The 14,227-nt window shown below is 38.3% G+C and overlaps 1 protein-coding gene across 5 annotated transcripts in view; it reads left to right on the top strand.

Moving 5' to 3' along the window:
• The window catches only part of DNAAF11 (dynein axonemal assembly factor 11), a 126,101-nt gene that overhangs the window by 18,245 nt on the left and 93,629 nt on the right, over positions 1 to 14,227 (top strand). For 4 of the 5 annotated variants that reach the window (XM_077167693.1, XM_077167689.1, XM_077167688.1 and 1 more), the window contains one exon: positions 12,666 to 12,838. In XM_077167693.1, the coding sequence (XP_077023808.1) occupies positions 12,666 to 12,838 (173 nt within the window). Of the gene's footprint in view, positions 1 to 8,042; positions 8,164 to 12,665; positions 12,839 to 14,227 lie in introns of all 5 variants that reach the window. The other variant, XM_077167690.1, reaches the window with a different exon arrangement.

Genomic DNA, 14,227 nt, shown 5'->3' with positions numbered 1-14,227 from the left:
CTGGGTTTAGAATTATACATTTTTCTTTCCTTTAGTATTCTAACAATGCTGCTGGGATCTGTATAGAATAATAGGAATGAAATTATTTTCTTTAGAAGTTTTGAGATACTCCTCCTTTACGTTCTAGCATTCTGTGTAGCCTGAGAGAAGCTGATGCCGACCTGATTCGGGCTCCAGTGTGGGAACCTCTCTTTTTCTCTGGAAGCTTTTAGAGTGTTCTTTCCATTCTCAGAGTTCTGAAAAAATCTCAAGCTTTTGGCTATGTAGAGGTTTTTTTTTTTTTTTTTTTTTCTTACTGTCATCTCAATTATTTCTTTACATTTTCTTTGACTTCTATCCTTTCTTCCTGTTTGATCATTTTTTCTTCTTTGTTTTCTCTGATCTCCCCTAAAATTCTTTTGAATGGATTTTGACTGTGGTAGACCTATCTTCTATGTTTCTTAAATTACATTCCTTCTCTATACTTTATTGTCTTGTTATTCAACATTCTGGAGTATTTCATCAGTTTTAAATTCCAGAATAATCATTTTATTTTGTCTCTGCTCATTCTATAATTAACTTTATCTACAATTATATCTATTTTTTTGTCCACAATTTTTAATCCTCAGGAACTCACTCATCTTCTGGTTGATGCTTTTCTGTGGTGATATTGTATGGATGTGAAATTGTGATGATTTGAAGCTGAATGTACCGTAGAAAAGATCACGTTCAGAAAAAATCAGCCAATCCATTCCTGCGGGTAGACCTACTGTGGGTAGGACTTTTTGATTAAGTTATTTCGGTTGCCGCATGCCCCAGGTGTGTCTTAATCCTCTTCCTGGAGTCCTTTATAAGAGGATGAAAGACAGAGAGAAGACAAAGGAGAAGCCCCAGAGAAACTGGAAGAGGAAGCCACTGAAGCCAGAAGCTGGAAGCAGTGAAACGTGGAAGAGAAGGGAGAGACCAGCAGAAGTGCCGTGTGCCTGGTCACAGAGGAGTTGAGGATCAGTAACAGCCAGTCTTTGGGGAGAAGGTATTGTCCTGGTGGATGCCTTAAATTAGACATTTTTCACTGCCTCAGATTCATAAATTTATAAGTTGATAAATCCCCATTGTAAAAGCCAACCCATTTCTGGTATATTGCATTTAATCAGCTTTAGCAAACCAAAACAGATATCTTTTAAAATCTCTCTGGATATACTTGTATAACTTTTTTTTGTTCAGTTTCTTCTGTGCCCTGAATCATCTCTCTTCATCCAAAATTTTCCGTTTTGCTTTGCAGCCTTTTATTTTATGCTGTTATTTTTCTCTAAAAAAATCTGGTAATACTTGGTGTCTGTTCATTGTCACAAAGGACTGGGTTAATTGGATGGCTGGTGTGCACAACTTATTCTTCAGTTGTGAGTTGTTTCCCCATCTGCCCTCCTGCCTGCCTGGCAGGGCTCTTGTGTGAGTGGGCGGGCACAGCGACTAGCACTGGGGTACCGAGCAGAGGCCGGCAAGCTGTGCTCCCCACCCCACTCCCATCTGACAATTGTTAAAAATAGGAGGATTTTACTTAGGAAATTTGCTTCCTAGGGTAGAAATAGATGTTTCAGTGACTACTAAAGTTTTATACGAACAAACACATCAAAAAGCATTATAAGTTTAAACTTTTCATCCTTAAATCCTAGACGAGCACCACCATCATATCCCCCAAACCACCACCAGTGCTGGAGTCCTGATAGTCCTTTCCATCACTGGCACTTTTCAGCATTAGAAATGGGGTCATTGCTTGCATCCAAACAGCACTCTGCTACCCTACTACTACGTTCTCTTGTGAATCAAAAAGAATAGTAATGTTGCCTCTATATCCATTTGTTGTGGTAGCAAAAGCAAGTCTAAATTGTCAGAGGAATAATTCAAACTCTCCCTTGGTGGGGTGGTCCAGGGCCCCTTATTTTTCTCGAGAAAGTATCTACAGGAAGTTCTGCTTCTACAGTATGTTCTGCGCGTGCACCACTAGAGGGCAGCATCGCCACTATTGTCTGAGCTTTGGGACCCTAGTGCACTGTCCACCTGAAGCCTCTTGTCTGGCCGCTGTCTCCGTGAGTACTCTGCCTTCCAGCTGCAACGTGAATGCACTGGATACAGGGTGGTGTCGGGATATGTTGTAGGGACAATGCACCTTATCTGCTGTAAAATAAATACTTAAAAAAAGAAAGGCAAAAAATGTCTGATATTCTTCTTGTTATAGATTCACTGGGGTGGGGTACACTTTCTGTCCCCACTCTTCCTCCTCAGCCCCCGACCCTGGAAGGAGAGGTGATCTTTCTGACAGTCTGAGCTCTCCCTGTGACCTTCCGAGCGCCTTCCGCCCCCACTGAGCTGGTTTCCCAGAGCAGGAGGTTTAGGCGCGGACCCCACTGTGACTGAAGGCGGGCCCAACTCCAGAGACGTGATTGTCTCAAGTCTGGCCCTTTCAGTGAAAATGGTTCATCTTTGCAGTAGCAGACACTGTTTGATATCATATGTCCAGGCCTAACAGAAAAAGATTAAGATTTATCACTTTGAAAAATACAAGGAACATTTGGAGAGTCCTTCATCTATAAAATTACAGAAAAATCCAAAACCCATGAATTTTGAATTTGTTGGAGTTTTTGAGCAATGTTAATCTTATATGAAAGAAAAATATAATTAAAATGTCTCTCAGAACATTTTAAAGTGAATTTAACTTAAGGCCATGTAACTTGCAGCTTGTCACTGCCCCAAATGTATCTTCAACATTTTATAAAATCCAGCTAGCATTTTTTGTCGAGGTAAAGCAAACATGTAGATATAGAAATGCACTTCTATTTATATGTGTAGTTTTATATTTATTCTTTATATAGTATATATTTAATCTATATTTTTATAATTTAATGACTTAGCAAATGTACCAATGTGATTAAATTAAATAAGTCCTTGTGGTTTGGTGCTTGAAGTATTTTTAATCATGTTTGCCATTAGGAAAAGAACTGTTCTGTATAGCTTTGTACAAATTACCTCTGTTTACAGTTGAGGCATTTGATTGGGACCTTTTTCCCAAAATGGAATTCTGGATTAAGGGACAAAAAGACCATTTAAAAGTCTATTTTATGTATCAACAGATTGCATTGTAAAAAACATTGTTGTTATCTCATAGATTTGCCAGTATTTTTTTAAATTGTTTGTATTTTTACTAATTTCATAGACCTTGATTTTGTTGTTCTTTTTAATTTTTTAAGATTAGTTTTGAAGATATGAAGTTACGGAGTTTTCCTCACCTAGGTAGTAGAATCTGTAATGCACAAAACTATTTATTTGCTCTTTTACGTTGCAGATATTAATCTTTTAAATAATTAATATTTTTACTGTAGTAATACAACACTTAGTTTTTTGTTTGTTTTCCATTTTTAAAAACATTTTTTATTAAGGAATATAACATATATACAAAAAAGCAATAAATTTCAAAATACATTGTAACAAGTAGTTATAAAATGGATTTCAGTGTTTGATATGGGTTACAGGTCCACAATTTCAGGTTTTTCCTTCTAGCTACTCCAAGACAATGGAGACTAAAAGAAATATCAATATAATGATTCAGCAGTCATACTCATTTGTTAAATCCTGTTTTCTCTATTATAACTGCTCCTTCTCCTTTGATACTTTTCTCAAAAAAGTATCAAATCCTTTTTTTACTTTGAAAGAGGTGTTGACTTATCCTTTTCTTTTGCATAAATTTTTTTTAGTTATGTTCTTTATGGTTATTGTTGGGATTACATTTAGCATGCTAAATCAATTACAGTTTAGTTTGTGTTGACTCCAATCTGACCTTAAGTTAGACTTTGACATTTTTGAAGATAATTTTCAGGTATCTTATTCTCGGGTAACAGTTTTTTTCCTTTAACACTTTAGAAATGTCCTCCCACTACCTTCTGGCCTCTGTGGTTTCTCTTGAGAAACTGGATGTTAATCTTATCAAAGATCCCTTATATGTGGCACATCGCTTCTCTCTTGCTATATTTAAGAATCTGTCTTTGTCCTTTGCATTAAACAATTTGATCATAATGTAACTTATAGGAGAACTATATGATTTCTGTATCTGTTGATTTCAAGATTCTGCTTGGTGTTCATTGAGTACTTTAGATTTGTACATTAATATCTTTCATCATATTTGGGATGTTTTCTGCCATTATTTCCTAAAATACTTTGTTTTCTGGTCCTTTATCTCTCTGTTCTCCTGTTGAGTCTCCCATTGTGTGTACAGGTGGTGTCCCACAGCTTCCTCAAGCGCTGTTCCTGTTTTTCATTCTTTTTTTCTTTCTGCTCCTTAACCTGGACCTTTTAAATTGTTTGTCTTGAGTTCATTACTCCTTTCTTTTGCTTCCTCCATTCTACTCTTGATCCTCTCTATTCAGTTTTTTACTTCAGATTTTGTACTTCTGAATTCCAGAATTTCCATTTGGTTCTTCTTTCTAATTTCTATGTTATTATGAAAACTCTCATTTTGTTCATATATTGTTTTCCTTATTTCCCTTAGTTCTTTGTATTGTCCTTTAGTTCATTTATGCTATTTTGGGGAATTGTTCTACGATCTTGGTTAGTAATTTCAGAGATGACACTTCTTTTGGAATATTTTCCATGAATTGTTTTCCTTGTTACTGCAGCATGCTTTCCTGTCTCCTTGTCTATTTTGTAATTTTCTGTTGAGCACTGGACATTCGGAGTGGGTTGTGCACATTCTGCAAGTCTTGTTCTGCCTCTTTTCCATCCTCCAGAGGTCTGGGTGGGATCTCAGCTGGGCCGACCTGTCCAGACTGGTGGACGCTGTGTGTCCGCTCACTGACGCGGCCCCAGCACTTGTTCTGTACTGTCCCTGGCTGTTTACTAGCTGCTCTGGAGGATGAACTAAATTTCGCACCTCACTAAGCCGCCGTCTTGGCCTCCTCAACACTTAGTTCCAAAGTCAAAAATATTGTACATACTTTATGTCAATACCCTGTCAATACCCTCATATCCCCTAGTCCTGCTCCCTAAAGACATCCACTCTCAACGACACTAGTCGTTTATTGTGCTGTGTGCTTCCATATTTCTAAATAATGTGCTCAGAGCATGTTTACCTTGTATGTCTTGATGTTCCCATTTTAGATATCAACTATTGACTTCCTGCCCTGGGAGATGCAGATTTTGTCCCTGCACACTGACTCAGTGTTCTCAATTCGCTTGTATCTACTTTTCTTGTATTTTTAGGTCATATTCTTGGGCAAATCAATATTAACATCATATGACTATTTAAAATCTTTCCAAGCTTAGCTACGTGGTGTGCCATATTTATGTTTTAATTGTACAAATTTCAGTTTTTCTCTCCATTTAATGTTTATTTTGGTTTTTTCATTTACTTAGCTTTTTAGTTTCCTTTCACCAGTTCATCTACTAACTTGTCCAGAACTGTACAGATTCCTCTTAATGTAGTTAACACATCAAGTGAATTTTTAATCTACCCAGTCTAGTGCATGTGTAGCCCACCTCGTGTGGTTAGTGCCTTGGGGGTCCTAGCCCCAGTTTCCTTGTCTTTTCTCCCATTCCATTTCTCTATTTGTTCTTCCTGAGAGGTTCCTTCAGTTTTACCTTCCAACTTATTTTTTTGAATTAAAAATTTCTGCTATCAGATTTTAACTATCAGAGCTATTTTTTTTTGCTGAATATACTTTTCATAGCATCTTGTTCTTGTTTCAGGGGTGCAATATCTTCTTTTATCTCTCTATGGAGATTGCCGATAGGTTTTTCAAATCTTTTTCTGTTTGCTCAGATGCCTCATTGTCTCTGATGTGTGTGCATGCCTGTACATGTGTGTCTGTGCGTGTGCAAGGCTCTGTGTTAGGAGCTTTCCTCAAACACTGAGTGATCCTTGGTTGTTCATTCATATCTTATATTCATTACTTATATTTTTAGTAAATTCAGTCTTTTGTCATTATAAAGTGACCTGTTTATCCCTTGTAATGCTTTTTGTTTTAATGTACATTTTTATAATATTGTTAACATACCTATGCTAGATTTCTTTTGGTAAATGTTTGCATGCTGTATATTTTTAGATTATATTCTTTTCTTCTTGTTCATGTCCTCAGGCTTTGGCTATATCTTTTGTGAAGAGTATTATAGCTCGATTAAAAAAATGAATCCGACAATCTGTTTTATCTGAGTAGTCTAGTTCATTTATGTTTATTGATGTATTTGGATATGAGTATAGTATCTTTTCTGTATCTGTTTGTCAGGCTCTGTTTCTGCTTTTTTGCCTTTAGTGTTTAATTTTTTTGTAATCTTTGTTCATTTTTTCTCCTTCCACACTTGTACTCTACTAGTGATTGAAGATTGTTTAATCACCCGCCAACAATGTACAGATTTTAGAATACTTATCACCCTCATTACTGGTTTATGTTTTATTGTTTGCCAATGTCTAGCCTTTCAAGTTCTGTGAATTAGATGACGTCATTATCATCATCATTATTTTAAAAGACTATATTTGTAGTTAAATGAATTTTGATAATTTTATGTATTCATTCTTCCTTCCTGAATCTCAGATCATCTAGATACCTGAGATTACTTTTTTCCCCTTAAATATATCTTTTAGGAATTCCTGAAGGTTTCTTATTTTAAGTTTTCTCAAAATTCTGTTGCAAATATCTTAATTTCACCCGCAATTTTTATCAACATTGAGTAATAATTTACAATAAAATCTGCCCATTTAAAATGTACAATCTAAGCTTCTATATTTGTATGCACCTATGTAACCATCACCACTGGTAAGAAGCAAAACATTCCTATCATCCCCCAAAGCTTCTTTGTGTTCCTCTGCAGTCCTTCCTTCTTCCACCCCATCCTAGGAAACTATTAATCTGATTTTGGTCCCATACATTGGTTTGCATTTTTTATAAATTGAATCATCGTTATACTCTTTTTGAGCCTCATTTCTTTGACACATTGTAATGATCTTGAGTTTCATCTACCTTGTTTCATGTAAGTTGTTAGCTTCTTTTTATTGCCAAATTTTGTTTATTTATTGATCTGTTGGTAGACTTTGGTATATTTACAGTTTGGGGCTACTGTAAATAAAGCTGCTATGAACCTCACACAGATGTCTTTGTGTGGCCATATATTTTCATTTTCCTTTGATAGATACCCATGAGTGGAGTGGCTGGGTCAAACTGTAAGGATATGTCTGCTTTTTCAAGATTCTGCCAGTTTTCCAAAGCATTTCTATTGCTTCAGTCATTAATTTAGCCAATCTAGTGTGTGTGTAGCATACGTCATGGTGGTTAGTACCTTTGGGGTCCTAGCTAATAAAACTTGCCATAATCTGATACCTTCTCTTCTAGCCAGCTGCTTACCTTCCTTCTCCCCTCTGCTTCTTTGGGGTATATCCCAGTCCTGCAATAGCCCTGGGATGTGGACCCATTCATAGTGACTGGGCTTTTGAATCAATACTTTTTTGGAAGGAAGATTATACTCGCTCTCCTGCTGACCCACTCCTAACCCCTGGCTTTTCTTATTCTACCTTCCTCAGCACCCCCTCCTCAAGGCTGATCTGGTCTGCCCTATCCCATGCTGTGGACTCCAGCCAAGTCCTACACTGGACCCACCCCTCTGTGGTTGACTAGAACTGCTTTTACTGATAGACCAAAATTTTTGTTCCATAATGTTTTTTTTTTTAATTATTATTATTATATAGACAGGCACCAGGGATTGAATCTGGGTCCCTGGCATGGCAGGTGAGAACTCTGCCACTGAGCCATAATGTTTTATCTCAAGAATTTTAAGACAGTGATGATGATGATGATGAGGAGGAGGAGTAATTGGGCTCATAATAATAGCTATCATTGGAAGAGTAGTTCCTGAATGTATCAGTTAAGACAGATTTTTCAGCTGAGCAGACCTGGGTTCAAACTCACACTCCTCCATGTAGTTGCTGTGAATTTTGGTAATTTCTTAGCTCAGTTGTTGCAGCAAAACCAACAACCCCAAGGCATGGTGCCTTAAAACACCCTTCTTTTCTTCTTACAATTCAGATGGAGTGTGGCTGGGCAGTTTGTCTCTCATCTCTCATCCATGTGGCCTCAGTGGGGCAGCTGTTGCTAGCAGATCCACTTCCCAGATGGCTCCTCCCTTGCCTGTCCAGGACCCCTGCAGGTAGTTGGGTTCTCGAATGGTAGTTTCAGGGCAGCCGGGCTTTTTATTTGGCTTCTGGCATGTCCCAGAGTAATTGCTCCAAGAGCAAACCTTCCCAGGCGAGCATTCCAAGAGGTCCTGACAAGTTGCAAGCCTCTTGTGACCTAGCTTCAGGAGCCTCAGAACTTCATTGTTGCCACATTATAGGTCAGGTAAGTCACCAGGGCCCACCCAGATTCAAGGGGCAAGGAGGAATGGCATGAGTGTACAGTGGGGTAAGGGATTGATGGCATCCTCTCGGAGTCAAGCCCTCAGACTCAGCTACTTGGCCTGAAAATGGAGATTATAATATCTCTGTCAGAGGCCTGTTGTGAATATTACATAGAATACTGTTATATGAGGGTTTAGAGTAAATTCTGAATAAATATTAGTCATGCAGTTAACAAGGATATTATATGCCTAGAAAGCATATCTATGACATTTAAGAAAACTGTACTAACCTCTTAGTTTTCTATCATTTCCTGTCTTTTCTTTTCTTACGTATATTAAACAATCTCATATATAGCCCTGTTGCAAAGTTTTGTAAAAATAAAGGTCTCACTTAATCCCACCATTACTGTTAATCATGTTGCTTTGTCTTTCCAGTCTTTTGACTTACATTGCTGTGATATATAGTACACAGTCAGTTCTAAATCCTCCTTTTTGCCCTTTACATTATTATATCGTAAACTTTCTCCCCATGCTGTGACATAGTTTTCATAACTATTAATTTTAATATCCTTTTAATAGTGCACTGAGTAGATATATTAGAGTTTGATTAGCCATTTTTATATCATTGAATATATAGGTTTCTTCTCTTTTTACTTATAATGCTTTATTTTATATCAAGTAATTATATTTGCTATAATTTAATATCTAACTATAATGGTCACCTGGTTGTACAGACAGAATTTGACCTAGATTCATTCTTATGAATCCCATTTCCTCCTTAAGTGCTTGATTATCTTTGAAATTATGCTTCCTTTAGTTTCCACATAAGCCCATAATCTTCCTGTACACTAATCTCCAATATCCCCATTTATCCCATTTATCGTCTTTCTTTGTCTTCCTTTCTCATTTTCCCCTACTTCCTTCGCTTCTTTTTCCCTTCCTCTCTTCATCTCTCACTTGCTTCCACCAGTACTTCTTGAGCTCCTGTTTTATGCCAAGGAGTCTTTTATACACAGTAAATATATAATAAGCAAGACATTTTAAGTCTTCAGGGAATTTTTATTTTAACAGGGGGAGACACACATTAAACACCCAAACACACAAAAAAGAAAAAAAATCAGATAGTGATAAATGCTATATAAAGAGAAGTAATATGAAAGAGACAGAGAGGGTAATGTGTGTGGTAGAGTGTTTTGGCTTGCTAATGCTGCCAGAATGCAATATACCGAAAATGCATTGGCTTTTTTCTTTTTTGGAGGGGGGGCAGGCTCCGGGAATTGAACCCGGGTTTCCAGCTTGGCAGGCGAGAATTCTTACCACTGCGCCACCATTGCACTGCCCAGTGCATTGGCTTTTATAAAGGGGGTTTATTAGATTACTAGTTTACAGCACCAAATGTCCAAACTAAGGCATCCAGAGAAAGATACCTTGACTCTGAGGAAAGGATGAATGCGTATAAGATTTCTCTGTCAGCTGGAAAGGCACATAGCTGGCTCCTGAGGTCCTTGCTCTCGATTTGTTGCTTTGTGCTTCTGATTCCAGCAGCTTCCTCTCCAAGCATCTGTGGGCTCTCAGATTCTCTGTATTGGCTCTTGCCAGGTTCTGCTTGCTTAGTATCTCATGGGAAGGCACATGGTAACATCTGCTGGGCTCTGGTGCCTGATAGCCTTTCAAGCATCTTTGTCAGCACTCCAGGCATCTCTCCAAATGTCTGTGTCGGAGCTTTCTCCAAATTGCTTCCCCTTTTAAATGACTCCAGTACACTAATCAAAATCCACCTTGAATGGGTGGGGCCACAACTCTGTGGAAATAATCTAATCAAAAGTTTATACCCACACATGGGTGTGTCACATCTCCATGGGAACAACCTAATAAAAAGATTCTACCCTAAACAATAGATCTGCCCCCACAAGACTGGGTTAGGATTTACAGAATATATTTTGTCTGGGGTACATAACGGTTTCAAACCAGCACATAGAAAGTGTCTGATTGGTTATGTTCTGGCAGTCATAGAAGGAACCAAAGGAGAGGCCAAGGTAGCCCGAGTGTAGACTTGGGAGAAGAGCAGTTGATGAGCTTGGAGAAGTCGGCATATTACATTAAGGGTGGTAATCTGAGTAACATTGCCATTTAAAGGGGGTAGAAGTCCATGAAAGAGATGAAGGGGAATAGACCACATTTTAAAGAGAACAGGAGAGGGTAGTATCATTGATAGGCAGTTGAGAGATTTAAGAAAGTGTCCTTGGACGCTTGTGCCACATGCAGCAGGTTGTTCAATTGGAGTAATGGGTTCAAGAAGGTCTGTTAGAATTGTCAATATGATGGCCCTCAGTTACCTTTAGAGCCACAAATCTAGTAGATGTGGAGGGTGTTAAGCAATGAGTAGGATTTGAGAAAGCAGAGCCACTGAGTATAAATTTAGTGTAGCATTGCCTGCTCCTGGGTCTGTTTACTTTTCCAGACTCACCTCTCGCTGCCACTGTACACTTAACTTTCTTTCTCTGGAATGACTATCTTTTCCTCCTTTTTCAAATTAGAGATAAGTTTGAGGACAGAGACCATGGATACTTTTAGTTATTTTATCCTGAGATCTGGCTCAATAAATTGTACAAAGCAGGAATCCAGTAATTCCTGGATGGAAGGATGGATGGATGGATGGATGGGTAGATGGATGGATGGACAGACATGGGGTGAGGACCTGCATCTGGAAGCTCTAAAATAGCATTAGCTTGTGTAGAGAAGACTCTTATTCGAGATCTTTTTACATAAGAAGAAAACATGAATTCTGAACATAGTAGAATCAGGTACTAGAATCAGGAAGAGGTTAAGGGAGGGAATACAATCATTTAATGAATTTAGTTTCTATGGGATGGCCTTCAGAAATGTGATAACCCTTGCCAAGATGACCCACTGCAGAGCTTTGACATATTCTGAAGTTAACATAGAATATCAGGAAGCGGAAGAATGCAATTGTCAAAGTTTACTCTGAGTTTTATAGCCACAAAACAATGACTAGAAACAGTATATGATTAGGAGGCACAAAGGAAAGAGTGTTGAGTAGAAGTTTGAAGGAGTGCAGAACAAAGTGGAGCTGGGTTGTTTTCAGGAGATGTCTCTCTTGATATTGAATCCTCCAAAACCTGCCATGTCAGTCCAGCAAGCATGAGTCAGTCACAGGCAGAGACAGCATTATATCAAACCAACCTACGAAGACTGCTGTGTAAAGCAGGTCAACTTTTCATTAGATTGCAGTAGAAAAAAAGTCAACGGTCTTCTCATGGGACAGTCATGCGTCCTTCTTTCTTGGCAGACACATTGTCCAAGAAGCAACATGACAATCAGAATATAGTGCTCATTGGGCTATTTCTTATCATGGTGAAGTTTACTGACTATCTCTAGGTGGCAGGCATGATGCTAAGCCCTTAACATGAATCATCTTATCTGCACAATCCTGAATTGGCCACTAATACTATTATAATTTTACAAACTGAGGCTTATACCTTTTCCAAGGTCATGCAGCAAGGATGTGGCAGAGGTAGGACTTGAACTCTTGTCTAATTCCAAAGTCTGCCCTCTGAAGTGCTAAGTTCCCATAGAATGAGAATGAGGGAAATTTGTTCAAATTCAAAGTTGAATTTGATCCAAATGCTATCTCTGTAATGAAGATAGAAGGGTTATAGTTACTCCAAAACTGCTTCAGGAATTCCCACCCTTTCTCTATCATTCTTTTGATGACCAAAAGCCTCTTGCTCTTTCCCTTTGTGAATATCTTCAGTTCAGTTCTTGGAGCCATTCTCTCTCTTTAAGGTGACTTCATAAATATTGATTTTGATGCACTGGTTTTATGAAATGCCTTTCCTTTTGGGACACTTCCCACTGTCACCCTCCACAGTGAGATGTGTCATGATTACCTGGTAAAGCTCTCAAGGTGAGAGATTCCAGGTGTCCTCCCCAGTGGGAGCTTTGTTCTCAAGTAGAATCCACACAGCAGGAGCTCATACTTGGCTTTCTTCATGCCAGATAATGACCAAATCCAGGTGTTAACCAGGATAGGATTTCGCAGATATGCACAGGGAAAAGACTTCCTCTGACTGGAGGGACTATGAGTCAAAAAATAAGGGAATATTGGATAGAAAGGTAGGTTAAGACTAAACCTTTGAGTGGTTATTTCTGGGGGGAAAAACCCACTTCTTGGTCAACAATTTAATCAGCAGACTTAAAATATTGCAAATGTTGCTACCACTATGTACTATTACACATTTTATTACGACCGTGATTTTTTTTTGCTTTGTTTTCTTTTCTTTTCTCAACAGGATGTGAAGGGTTGACAAAACTTGACTTGACAGTAAATTTCATTGGAGAGCTGAGCAGTGTAAAAAACCTGCAGCACAATATTCATTTAAAGGAGCTCTTTCTTATGGGTAACCCGTGCGCTGACTTTGAAGGCTATCGGCAGTTTGTGGTGGCAACCCTTCAACAATTAAAAGTACGCTTATTTTAATAATGAAAAAAACACAGAAAAATGAAAACTAGCAACCATGATAATTCTTGATTTCTTCATGGCATTGTTAGGGAATGTGTTGTTTCAGAGAATGGAATATTCCAGAGAGTTAAAATGAACTCTTTGACTTGCTAAACCTTTATAACTGTTTTAATAGTTTTATTAAATGTTCGTAATATAAATTGCATACTTCCCTCATTTCTTATTGAGAATACAGAGAGCTTCATTTAACTATTGAGGACTTATGAAGAATACTCATTATTACTAACAAACCAAAAGCTTAGGATTATTGATACGGCTACAGGTATGAATCTTTGTTTTTATCATTGCTTTCTCTTAACTCATTCTCTTTATCAGTTGTTCTCAGACTTTGGCATAGCATCAGAATACTTGTAGGACTTTTTAATAGACAGGTTGCTGTGTCCCACCCCAAAGTTTCTCATTTGGTGACACTGATGCAGCTCCTGAGAGTTTGCATTTCTAACAAACTCCCAAGTGAGGCTGATGTGACTGGTCTGGGGACCTCCTTGAAGAACCACTACTGTGTGTCAGTCTCTCTCACACCATAATCCCCCCAATCCACTATTTTTGGAACCCAGGAAAAATAGATGTTTTCTTGGAGAATCATACACCTGAGCATATTAAAGTTGTAATGAGAATTTTCATGAAATTGCAAGAGTTCCCAACCTGAATGTGGCTCTTTATATGATGGGCTTTGTGATAGGCATTTCCTTCATTTCTCAGAGGACATTGGTTTGTGTAGTTGGAATTGCTGACTGCTGGATTAATGGAACACATTACCTTTACTGTAAAATTTCTTAGAATAAGAGAATAAGGGGCTCAGACCATTGAATCTAGAGTATATATTTAGAATAAATGATAAATAGGCTCAAATATAACCCAGGTTGATAACCATTGTGCAGTGGCTTCCTAAAGAATTAATTGATGAGGACCAGAATATCATAGAAGCGAATCCTGGAGCATAATGCTGTGGGTCATTTGCCTAGAAGGGTTAAAGTGCCACGAAGGTTCTGTGGTGGGTCTTTACTGCTGAACTCTGTCAGCGCTGCAGTGTGTGATAGCCATCCTGTGGGCACTTGAAATATGGTCCAGGGATTATGCCAGGCACTTTGCACATTGCATTGCTGAGCCTCACCTTCCTGTTAAAGGAGATGATCAGGTGCAGTTACAGATGTGGAAACCAGGGCTCAGACAGGTGATGCTTCTCATTTGGTAGACATACCTGCTGAGTGGCACAAGTGGGATCTGAATCTTTGTGTCTCAGACCCCGAAGCTTCTACTTCTCACGACATGACCGTGCTCCTTGCTTCTGAGTTCATGAATAGAATTTGGATCAAGTCTTTTCTTCTGGAA

This window comes from Tamandua tetradactyla, chromosome 6 (assembly GCF_023851605.1).
Source record: "Tamandua tetradactyla isolate mTamTet1 chromosome 6, mTamTet1.pri, whole genome shotgun sequence".
Classification (NCBI taxonomy): Eukaryota; Metazoa; Chordata; class Mammalia; order Pilosa; family Myrmecophagidae; genus Tamandua; species Tamandua tetradactyla.
Note: the sequence above shows the minus strand (reverse complement) of the source record. Positions and strands in the feature narration are given on the sequence as shown.